The following is a 12,493-nucleotide window of genomic DNA, read 5'->3' as shown; positions in this document are numbered from 1 at the left end:
TGCGTTCAGGTATAGACATAGGGTGTCGGGATTCATGTAAGGATAGAGAGGTAGGATGAGGTGTTAGGGCTGCTAGCCCTCCAAACCAAGGTTTTTCAGATGTACACTCTCAACTGAGTGTTATGAGAAATCATCAGCAAGAAGGCTGCGTGAGCAACAAAAAAAACCTCATAAATGTATTTCTTTGTTAATAAAGATTTAAAAAATTCCAATAACCATCATGTTACCTTAGTTTAATGCCGTTTCAATGTATTAGGTCCTTTTCTTTATAACAATCATTACAAAAAAAGTCGATAGTAGTATACTGATGTCTCGGTAGCTGACAAGCTTGCTAGCTAACGTTAAATTGTTGTTGATTTGTGCAAGACAGTCCTGCATGTTGCATCTGTTCCCTCCTTTTAAGGCATATGACACCCAAAATTTCACTTAAGTCCAGCAGCGAACTTACTGCACTTGTTAGCATTCCTCTAATATCAGTGCAGACTGGCAGGGTAGGAGCACAGGTTGCTAACATTAGGATACAGATAAATGGTAAAAGTCACTGTAATATACCATTATTGCCATAGTAGTATCTTTTTATGTAAATGCCTTTGATGCAGGGTATGAAATTAACAAAATATTTTGTAATTATGTTCTAACAATAAGCACATGAAAAGCAAAACCAACTAAGATAGTGTCTTCACTCTTCAGTAGAAACCACTATAAATGAAATAAATAATGGGTTACATAAAGTTATGGTTGCAAAATATCACTCAGATTTCCTATAATTCAACCAGTTTAAATGTGATGATTTAACCATTAATCTACTGATAGCAGTACTAATGTTTCACCACATTACAGTTACTTTTACTGTTAAAAAGGCCAAATTACTATAAATTCCTTAGATGCAATCCTGGAAGTAAGTTAATTTAAAATTTAACATTCATTCTACCTTAATTTTTCATTAATTTGTCATTGTGTAGACACAGATCACCCAAGAAATGGTTAATTTATACTTATGGTACAGCAAAGCCCCCTCCCCTTCTCTGTCAGATTACTCTCACGTAATCAGTGCAATCTCGTTGATTATGTCTGGAAAATGAGTTGTAGACGTGACGGTAAATTAATTTAATGAAAATAAAATTATACTTTAATGTCAGATTGTAATACTGTTAAAAATATAAATACATATAGTTGTTTCGAAAACTTGGGGGCAATTTTGGCCCCCGGAACATGGCTTTTGGGGGCATTCTTGGATAAATTGCGGGCCAAATGGCCCGTGGCCCTTGCTAATTTCTGACACTGCTTTGATGACGATACTGATGACGCGAAGGGTTGTCCCATTTCAAAGATGAAGATTTCAGTTGCTGCCCCTTGGTCCTTGATTGAGCTGTTGTATCGCAGTGGCTTTTAAATCCAGTCTTTTAAACACCATGAATACAAACACAGTCACCGTTCATTCTCCATCTCCCCTTGTGTTTGTAGTTGTGGACCTAATGTAGTCAGCTTTATGAGGTCTGAGCAGTCATTATTGCACTCATTAAAACGGAATAATCGGTTCTGGCCTGCTTTGCTAGTTATTAGAGAGCGCTACCATGCAGGGAGAGAATTAGTATAGAATGAGACCCAGAGCCTTGAATTAGACCTAATTTGTCAAAGCAAACCTTTGCAGTAATTGTGTCATTAAAGGCTAAAGACAAACGTGGCATCGCCCAGTAAGGGTCATTGTTGTTTGTCAATGGAAAATTGTTATTTGAGGCAAAATTATCATCAAAAGTGCAGTGTGTTTATGTTTATTTTGCTTTAGCCACAGCTTAACTGTGTATTTAATGCTTTTATCCTTCATAAAGCTTTAAGTAGTAGTTGTAGCTTTAGTTGCCGTGGGAGAATCTGTCACGTCCAATCTGCGCTTAAACCAGCCCACAGCCAATGAGTCTTTATCACTCATTACAGTGTGCATGAGATTCAGAACCCATTAACCTTTCTGATGCCTTTCAGCCCACACACTCGCATGTAGGTCAGAGTAGTGGTTTACTTGGTTCAGTATCTGTCTGTCTGTGTTACATACTGTACAGTCTGTATGTGTGCTTTTGTGTATGTTTGTGTATCTACTATGCTCACAAAAATGTGCCACCCACTTCCTTAAATGCAGACATGTTTTCACTGTTTTCAGCAGCTTAACAATTAGCCTAAAGCTAGAAGCTCACTTATCTGTGTGTGTGAGTCGGTGCATGTAGGTGTGTGGAAGCCAAAGAGCTGAATTTGAGATCCATTGCCAGGACTAAAAAACCTCATATTGAGTTAATTTCCATCAATACCCATAAATAAAACATGGAGTAGTGGCAAACAGAGGCTTTTTGTAGCTGATGCGGTGACCTGTGGCACACAAATGTTTTTTTATAGTGTGTGTGTGTGTGTGTGTGTGTGTGTGTGTGTGTGTGTGTGTGTGTGTTAAAGAGCATGAGACAGAAAGTGATCCATCACGACACTTAAGCACCCCAAGATACACACTGACATACATAAACCACTGGCTCAAAGTAGTCTTTCAGTGGGTGAAATGAAATTTAAAGGGAGCTTTGTAAATGAATATATGAGCCTCTGTATGCCCACACAGTCTGCACCTTCTGTCTAGTGTGTGTGTGTGTGTGTGTGTGTGTGTGTGCAGCCAGTGTTAACTTCCAGGGGAAGTAGAAGTGTTAAAGAAAAAGGAAGCACTTGGGAAATGACTTGAAACACAGCCAGCTGGCTAAGTGACAGAACGACTGTCTTTCACTCTTTCACTGTCTGTCCTTCTGTCTTTCTTTTTTTTTTTCTGTCTTTCTCTTTGTCTCTCCCTCTCTCTCCCTCTCTCACACACACTTTCTTCTATGACCTTTAAGAGGCATTTGATTTGTGTCAAAAAGCCAGCGGGTGATTATCCTTGCAGATCACAGTGGAGGGATTTGCTCCAGCCTTTGTGAAATGGCTATTGGCATTCAGTAAATTGCAGCACTGTGCCATAGCTGTGGTAATTGATAGTTGTTTCGTGTGTAGTCTGTTTTTACTGGACTGTATTTTGTCCATTTTTTCAAGACGACAGTTTACTGAGGAGCTGACCTGAGGCCACCTCTTCACTTGCTGTACCAAATCTTGTAATGTGCGCCTAATATACATCCACTGTGTGTCTCCTATATGTTGTGCCATATCCTCAGCCCCTTTCTGGTGTGTATGTTGGTGTGTGTATATATATCATAATGGGAGTTTCGATTAGGCTCAGGCAGTACCTACTTTTCCATACATTCATACCCTCCTGACATTTCACTGGGGTATATGACAGTGTTTGTGTTGAGCTGAGCTGTTGGTGATAGAAGTTATTGTAACAAGTATGTCTTTGTCTATCTTACAATGCTGTTTTTCTAATATGCAATTAGCCTACTTAGAAAAGTCTTGCAGGATTTAAATACTTAAGGGCCATAGAATATTGAATAGATATCAAATAAGAGCCTTTCTTCCTGAAGGGAGAGACCTATTGCCTTGGCAGATACTGACACATCAATGGGCTGAACGGAGATGGTGCGTTGAATAAAATCATTATCTGTATCAGTTTAATAGAAACAAGATCGTCTGTTCTATGGACGGTACTGAAAATCTTACCTTTAGGATTTCGAAATTCTGTGCTATGCTGTAATGCCTCGTCCAAGCCTAGTTTCCATTACTGTATTTTCCCTTTATTGTATGTTATTTACATTACTATCAATCAATCAATTGATCAATAATTTATTTGTCACATGAATTCATACAAAGTACATACAAAGTTAAATTTGATCCTGTCTGTCACCTCCTTCAACTTATGCATTGTAATTTATCCTTAATTGTTGGGTGCTGCCTTATAAATGTCCATGTTTCCAGACTGGCTGCAGTGCGCTTTAATGAAGTCCATGATAAGTCTAGTGATTCAGGGCTTCTGGTTGTGGAATTGTTTAAATGTACTTTTGGTGCAGTAGCTGCTGTTGTTTTACAAATTAAATCCATCACAGACTCAGTGAGTTAATTGGTGTCATCAATGACGTCTACGGTGGTGTTCTGGAACATTCTTCAGACCCTGATTGGCTTATTGTCTTTTGTCACTGGAGGCATCTATCATGGACTCAACAACATATCTTGGACTCAACAAGATGGCTTCATGGTCGCTACTCCCAAACAACTGGACAGCACCTCACATTCTAACTGTCATACCAGTCCTTATTAACCATAAGCACACTTCTCCTCTCCTTCTGTCGCAAGAGTCCTCTGAGTCTCCTGGTTGAATGGCACTGTCCAGGATTTAGCCAAGTTTTGTTCAAACAAAGAATATTTCAGTTCCTGATATCCTGTTGGAAACTGATGTGGGCAAAGAGGTCGTCCAGTTTCCAACGCCTGCACAATGGCCAGCAGGATGCATGAAGCCATTTGTGACGTGTGCTATCTGGCTGGTGATGAGCAGTCACTTTTTCCAGGCACATGGAGTGCACTGTATCTAATATACAGACATTTTAACTTAGAATAATTGTGCTTCATTTACACATTTGTGAAAGCTGAGAACAGTCTTTTGAATTAGAGTTAATAACCTCTTTTAGTAATTGTTAATTTATTTTAATATCATAGAGACTACAGGAAAACAGTGCAGCAACATTAATTTCAGTTTCCTAGATAAGGCAGTTTTACAGTAATTGTAAAACGAAGAAGTTGATTACATACAGTAATTTCCAATCTGCAATGCAACAATGCGAAGGATATACAACAAGCAACAACTGCAGGCACTGAAGATAGGTCATTTCACACACAATGACCAGCATATTTTTTTTATTACCACACTCTTGTAGGCTATAGGTCTCATTACACTTCTCTTATCTGCGCTCATTTTGTCCCATTTCCAAGTCTGTCTCTATGCTGCAGGCAGTGTTACACTCATCCATACGGTATTGGAGTCTTTCCTTTATCTGCAGTTCAAATGGGTTGAACTGAGGGGAGTCCCACCAGAGAGAGAGGAGAAAATGGAGCAGTTTTACACATCTAAAAATAAAACATTTGACAGGATCCTCTGCTTGCGTCATCCCCTCTTGTGGTTCCACCCTCACACACAAACACACACATACCCTTTGAGATGTGGTTGTGTAATAGAGCTGCCTCGTTAAGGACGCTCACACAAACGTACACGCGGAAAAATCGCACTTTGTCACAATAATGAATATAGTGGCTTCTCACAGCCACACACACATAATCACAGTATTTTGGAATAGCACTGCAATATATTAGTATTGCATACTGTAACCCAGCATTAAATTACAGCAAAGCTTGCTTTGGTGTAGTCCCTGGTACAACCTAATGCAGCATTAGTATGGAGGCAGATGTTGCCTAGGGACTTGCTTCTGGTTGGGGTGGGCCTTGGAAGTCATTGAAAGGGGAGAAGTTAAAATCTTTTTAGTCAAAGAGTCAAAAAGTACCTCGGGGGCATTTCATGAAAATATAAACTTCTCTGCCCTCTGGAAATGTTGTGTGCAGTACGCTGTGAACTCCCTCAAGACAAGCGACAAAATCCAACTTTATTTTCGCTTCATGAATAACCAGCTGTGACAGCCTAGAAGACTTTGACGTCCAGTTTTGGGTGATTTTGTTAAGACCTTGCTCTACTGCTGCCCACTCTGCATTTGCTGAAACAGAAGTGGTCACTTGTAACAATACTGCCTTGTCTTTGTTTTTGCAGGACATCCAGGCTGAGATCGATGCCCACAATGACATCTACAAGAGTGTGGACGGGAACAAGTCGAAGATGGTCAAGGCACTGGGCAGCTCAGAGGAAGCTGTGTTCCTTCAACACAGACTGGATGACATGAACCAACGCTGGAGCGACCTGAAGGCCAAATCGGCCAACATCAGGTCAGTAAAACTTTATCCAATACATGCAAAGAGAAATGTTTGTTTCCTCCAGTGTTTATGGTCATGCAGCCGAGATTGCAGTTTTCAGCTCTCAACTCTGAAGAGACAAAACATGTTGGTCTCTGCCTCAGTTTACCATCTGAATCAACCAGTGAATTGCATGTTGCAGAAGTGACTTCCTAAGTGTAAATCTAGTGTAATTCTCACATATTAGATAAAAAAACAAAACAAACAAAAGAGAAAACTCAAAACCTCAAGGTTGCAAACACTGAATCCCATTTGAAACACCAAGCACCCAGTCTCCAAGAGTTCTGAAATATTTCTTCCAGATTGAGATTTTTTCTCCACTCTACAAAAGTGCATGAAGCACAAATCAAGTGTTAGGTACAGTTCAAGGCCACTATGCTCTGGTACTGTTTACACCTCATATCAAAATGCTTTCTGGGTGAGTGGATCAAATGTGGGCAGCTCTAAGTACAGGTGCAAGTGCACCAAATATGTGTGAGATCTGATCGCTCATACCACATTCAGAGGGGGTCTGGGACGTATATGGCCACATTCTTTCAGCAGTGTTTATGTTAATGTGTCCTGGGCCACACTGAAGGACTGCCTACCCAACTGACAGCCTTGCTTCGCTGGCACCCCACTGGATAAGAAAAAATTCTGTTGGTGCTACACAGAGCTGAAGGACTGTCCCCAGAGCCAGCCTCCTTTACGCAAATGATCAGTTCACCGTATACCCAGTTAGCACGAGCTAAGCAGCAGCTATTAAACGGTCCCAACAAATTCACACTGACACTGTAATGGCTGAACTCTGTCATTAAACCCGTCAATAACCGATACGTAACGATAGCCGTGTAATGATAACAGTTTGCCACGTTGCTGTGTGTCCGGAGAGGTGGACTCTGGTTGTAAGTAAAGGCAGTATGTGTGCATATAGCACGACAAACCTCCAGCCAGTTAAAATAAACAATGCATTTGGTCTTTGCAAACAAAAATGATTAACATGTTTATTTGCATATAAAGCAAGAAAGTGAGATCCGATCACAAGTGGTCATTCTGGACACATGTGGAGACGTTCTGTCTAATGCCAGGTGTGAACAGACAGACATAGAGCCGTCCACTTATGATCAGATCACCCAAGACGCTTGTTAATAGCATGTGTCAATAAGTTCGCTTTGAACTCACCAATACATTTTATTTTGTGGTTAACTCATAAACACTGTATCTCCCTGACTGTTAACTGGGGCATTCACTACACTCAGCTCATGAAAAAACAGTCCTGTTCATTCTGGATTCTTGGATTCATGGAAGACCACATGTGACACACATGCAGCATGTTGTGGAACAGTCATATAGGTTGTTGTGTTTCCTGTCAGCTGTGCTTATACAGTAGCTCCTGTGATACACGTCTACCATGACCCACAGGCATGAAATACAGCTCCAAAAGGACAAGAAAGCCGACACATAAACTTCTGAGGACAGAGACAATGCCGCGTCAGCCACAACCTTGGCATAAATAAAGAATACCGGTGATGTGTGGGGATGTACAGGGTGAAGAAAGTGAAGGTGGAAATGAAGTCGACAGGACCAGATGGAGATGTTCAAAGACAAAGAGGAGGAGGGGGGCGGTGGAGAGAAGCAGCAGAGGAGCACAACAAAGCTTTGGGGGCAGGGGGAAAGGTTAGAGAGGCTGAAGAGAAACCGGGGAGAAATTTAAAAAAAAAAAAAAAAAAAAAGTGTGGGGAAAGATTATGTGCTGGATAGAGTTGGTGGGTCAAGGTCAAGCAGTGCAGACATAATAGGCTGGACTTGTTCCACAGGAAGACGAAAGAGAGAAAAATAGACAGTGAGGGATCTGTGTGTGTGTATGTGTGTGGGACGTGGGACACTGTGTGTTCGTACACAGCCCATTATGCCTTCATTACGGTACATGTGTAATTATGACTAACTCGGCAAGCTGCAATAGGAGGTCTCTGTACACAGTGTTCAGACACATTATGGACAGAGGAGAGAAGAAAAACAAAAGTGCTTATCAACATATATTGCATGCATGCTACCGCCCACACAATTAGCAGCCTGTACCTACACTAAAAGGGCAGCAACCTGAGTGGTCAGCCATTAGATTTTACAGACGAATTGTATTAAGAAAGACCTATTTTTGATTCCATCTTTAATGTTTTTATAAGCAATAAACCTTTTATTTAATCCGTTTAGTGAAAATAAAAGAATATACATACGTGTTTGTGTCTAAGTGACAAAAGGGAACAACAGCAGTGGTGAAACAGGTTGCAGTATCATTTATGGGCAATAGTACACTGCCAATTTACGTCCACTAACAGTGCTTATTTTTGCCTTTGATATGTTCAGATTATTATTCTAAGTGTCTAACAAAATTATGATAATGATCCCTTCAGGGACCTTTTTGTTGAAGAATTAGATCCTTTTTGTTTATCCAGATACCACCCTAAAATTGGTATTGCCAGACCCACCTGACTCCATGTATATAAACAGTCATTTTCATCAAAACACACTTCATTCAAAGGTAATAGAAACAACATAAATCTCACAAAAACAGTCTTGGTTCGTTTTTTCTCTGTACCAGCAATCACCAAGTCTGGTTTTGTTGGAAAAAAAACTTAATTCACCGCTTGAGATGTGACAATATGTTGGCTCTATACATGCTAAAATGACTATATCTGTAATATGAATCTAGTGGGTTTGCCATTGGTGTTTTTGGGGCTGTTTCTGGTTAACCAAAAAGGATCTCACTCTTAACAAAAAGGTGTATATATAAGTTGTCAGACACTTATGATAACAATCTGAGCCTGCCAGTGGCAAAAACAAGCACTTTGAGTGGACATTAATTGATGATGCACAGATGCTCTAAGTGATAACTGTGCAGCCTGTTTTGCTGCTGCTGGCTGCAGCACTCTTGCTTAGTACTGGACCAGTTTTAAAAATTGTTGTTAGTAGTTAGACATAAAAACAAGAGAAAATAAGGTCCAGGTTGAGAAATAACAGAAATCACCCTTTAAATAGACTGATTTGTGTGTACAAGGCTACAAATGCTGTAACAGTGGGAGTTAAAAATGGCGTGTTTTGGCAGAGCCCATCTGGAGGCGAGTGCTGAGCGCTGGTCTCGTCTGCTGGGCCTCCTGGAGGAGCTGTGGAGGTGGATCTGCATGAAGGATGAGGAGCTGGCCAAGCAGATGCCCATCGGAGGAGATGTCCCCACCCTGCTGCAGCAGCAGAACCACTGCACGGTACGTCCTGTCCCCACAGGCAATGTTCCTGTCACGCTTTACAAGATTGATCATACCTTGTCCTTCATTGTTTTCTTTAAGTTTCCAAGTAGTTAAGTTTTTAATTTTTTCATAGAAGAGTATGTGTTTCTGGGGACACAAAGCAGACCTGTCCCGGAAGAGCTGAGAGTTCTGGATGGTTCATAATGTAGCAGAAGATCAGAAATGTCCATAAACTATTCAGTGCTTTATTAACAAACAGTAGTATTTTGAAATTAATTCTTTGACAGTCAGACAGAAAGCCAGCAGTGGCATTCTTAATCAGCTGCAGCTGTTTGATTGATTTTTTTTGGTGAGACCCTAACAGCAGTCAAGCCTACTGAAGATAAATGTATGGAAAGGTTTTCCCAAATCCTGCTGAGACATAAGTCCTGTGCTTTAATCCTTGATAAATTCTTAAGGTGATAGTAGGCTGACTTTCTAATTGTCTTAATGTGGCTGTTAAAATTCAGGTCTGATTCCATCATTACACCAAGATTTTATGTTTGATCCGTGGTTTTTAACACCACTGATTGAAGCTGAGTGCTGACTTTTAATCGTTCCTCCTTGGCTCCAAAAACATTGACTTGAGTTTTGTCTTTGTTTACTTGAAGAAAATTCTGCCACCTTTGATCATTAATTTGTTCAATGCACTTACTCCTTATATTCGGCCATAGTCTCCTGGGGATATGGTTATGTAAATTTGTCTGTCCTCTGAATAATTATTGTAACATAGTCGGTTGTCTTCCTTAATCTGAGCCAGTGGAAGGATGTCAACAGAAGACAAGACAAAACAAACATGATGACGATGATGATGATGATGATGATGATGAAGATGAAGATGAAGAGGCTCCAGAATTGAGCCTTGGGGAACTCTGCATGTCATGTCATGTTTTGTTACACTTATTGGCTGAAGGAGTTTGTCTGTCAAAGCCAGTTCTGCTCATTTATGGTGTTTGGCGCGGCACCGAGTTCAGACAGAGTTCAGATACAGAGAGCAAAACATAATGTTGAGCTCACGTCATCAGCGTGGTTTTAGCAGGCTAGATTACGATAGCACCACCATGCAGGCATGATGATTTGCAGTTACAAATGACAGAAATCCAACAAGTACAACACTTGTTTAAATATTGTTTCCATTATTTATGAGTTTTGTCGAGACCTGGAGGCAGGGCGAAATTTAATCTAATTCTCTATTCAGGAAAAACCATGTAGTTACACAACCATTTTCATCCCATTGATTTGTCCTAGTAGGAAAAGTACAGGTGTTACTTATAACATGAACAGTGGTTCTGTTCTATTCTAAGTGTCCCAGTGAGCCACAACAGTGTGACAGTGAGCCAGCATGCACAATACCAAGATCCTGAAACTGAAGCAGATAAATAGAATTAAGCTACCATTCATTTTTTTTTTTTTTTAAAGATATGTTTTTGGGCATTTTCGCCTTTAATGGATAGGACAGCCAAGTGTGAAAGGGGGAGAGAGAGAGGGGGATGACATGCAGCAAAGGGCCACAGGCTGGACTCGAACCCGGGCCGCTGCGGCAACAGCCTTGTATATGGGGCGCCTGCTCTATCCACTAAGCCACCGACGCCCCAGCTACCATTCATTTTGATGTTTTTACACCAATGCTGTCCGGCTTTGACGTGTCAAAGTGTCTTCTGTGAAAACAGCCTTTGAATAACAGAGTGTATTAGACACAATCTGCATAATTGAGAGTCAGTCTGTTCCCAGACTAGACCAATCAAAACAGGGCTGGATTAGTCAGATACTTGCTCAGGGGACAAAGTATCTTATAAAAGGAGAAAAAAAAGTCTTGCACGTACTACCTATGCGCCGTAATGTTCCTAACCAAAGTTGGTAAGTGTGGTCTGCTGAACAGTCAGGATTAAAACCACAGGAACATACTGTTATTGTAAAGCAATGGCAGTAATCACCCTGACATTATTAAGCGTCAGACTGGTCAGCACCGCGGCCACAGTACATTTAGCTAAACTACAAATTGCAGCAATCAAGCATAACCACATAATGAGGTTTTATGTTTATTATGGTCACTCAGGAGTCAGCATGCACAAAACTTGTATTAGAGGGGAGTTAAAGACCGTCATCAAAATCACTACTATGCAATCGTTGTTGTTCCTTCTATTTCATTCCTAGAAATATTGTTATTTATCACCCTCGTACCACACTGTTTCATTTATTCTAACAAGCGATCAATACCTTCATTGTGCCGACCCATTCACACCTTTGTCATCATCACTGCTATTTGTCATCCGTGTTCCCCACTGTATTATTTATTGTAACCACTGGTTATTGTGATAGTGCATTGGCGTGTAATTGCTTTCAGATAGATGACTCACCCTGTGGCTACTGTTTACTCCAAGTCCGCTGGCCGCCACTACTGTTGATGTCACTCTTGACATCGTAATGCGTTTCTCTGCACCCCATTCACCACACTATTATTTTGCTCACCAAAATGCCTTGAGAGTAAACACATGTGCTGTTGTGCTGGGTTGCAGGATTACACACACTGAGACAGATCAACACACACACACACACACACACACACACACACACACACACACACATTCATTACATGTTTGTTTGCAAATGCACATGTATACTGTATGTGTCCCGATGCATGTGTGATGACTTTAAGGATGTGTACGATATTAGAGTTTGAAAAACAATTCTAATGACAGGCATTGCCAGATTTTTTATGTCATTATACACTATATTACATTGAATTTTCTCATTACATCTTGGTAGATATATGACTAATCAAGCAATCATGCACACAGAAACACAATGAGTTTCCAAGAAAAGCTCAAATGAATACCTGGAAGGAGAAGAAAAATGAATGAAGAAAAAAAGCAAATAAAAGTTTTGAGATGGGAAGGTCAACAAAAAAATTATTTCACATTTAATAAAAGTCTATAAACCTTAGGAATTCTAAACCTCAACCTAACCCCTATCAAAGAAAAAGAGAACTTAGCCTTCAATATGAAAACAGCGTGTTCAGTGCATCCTTGCGGCCTCTTATTTCAAAGACAAACTATTGAAACTGGTAGATAACTGATCTGCTGCAGAGACAGAGTGGGGCTCCGTGCATTGGCAGACAATCAATTTCTTGGCCGCTGTAATGCCTGCTAAGTATAGTCTTTTAATGATTTAATGAAGGATCATCATTCAAAAGCAGAACAGATTATAGAAAAGAATAGTTTTACTCAGGATCATGGCTAAAACGTTTTATATTATTCAGATATTGCTGCCAGGGCAATGTCAGATCATGTCACTATACTGGATCCAGGGAGCACATAACTACAATGTGGTGA

The 12,493-nt window shown here is 40.4% G+C and overlaps 1 protein-coding gene across 11 annotated transcripts in view; it reads left to right on the top strand.

Moving 5' to 3' along the window:
- The window catches only part of utrn (utrophin), a 242,762-nt gene that overhangs the window by 130,489 nt on the left and 99,780 nt on the right, over window positions 1-12,493 (top strand). For all 11 annotated transcript variants that reach the window (XM_050059022.1, XM_050059014.1, XM_050059021.1 and 8 more), the window contains 2 exons: window positions 5,702-5,874; window positions 8,984-9,140. In XM_050059022.1, coding sequence (XP_049914979.1) covers window positions 5,702-5,874; window positions 8,984-9,140 — 330 coding nt within the window. The remainder of the gene's footprint in view (window positions 1-5,701; window positions 5,875-8,983; window positions 9,141-12,493) is intronic.

This window comes from Epinephelus moara, chromosome 12 (genome assembly GCF_006386435.1).
Source record: "Epinephelus moara isolate mb chromosome 12, YSFRI_EMoa_1.0, whole genome shotgun sequence".
Lineage (NCBI taxonomy): Eukaryota > Metazoa > Chordata > Actinopteri > Perciformes > Serranidae > Epinephelus > Epinephelus moara.
Note: the sequence above shows the minus strand (reverse complement) of the source record. Positions and strands in the feature narration are given on the sequence as shown.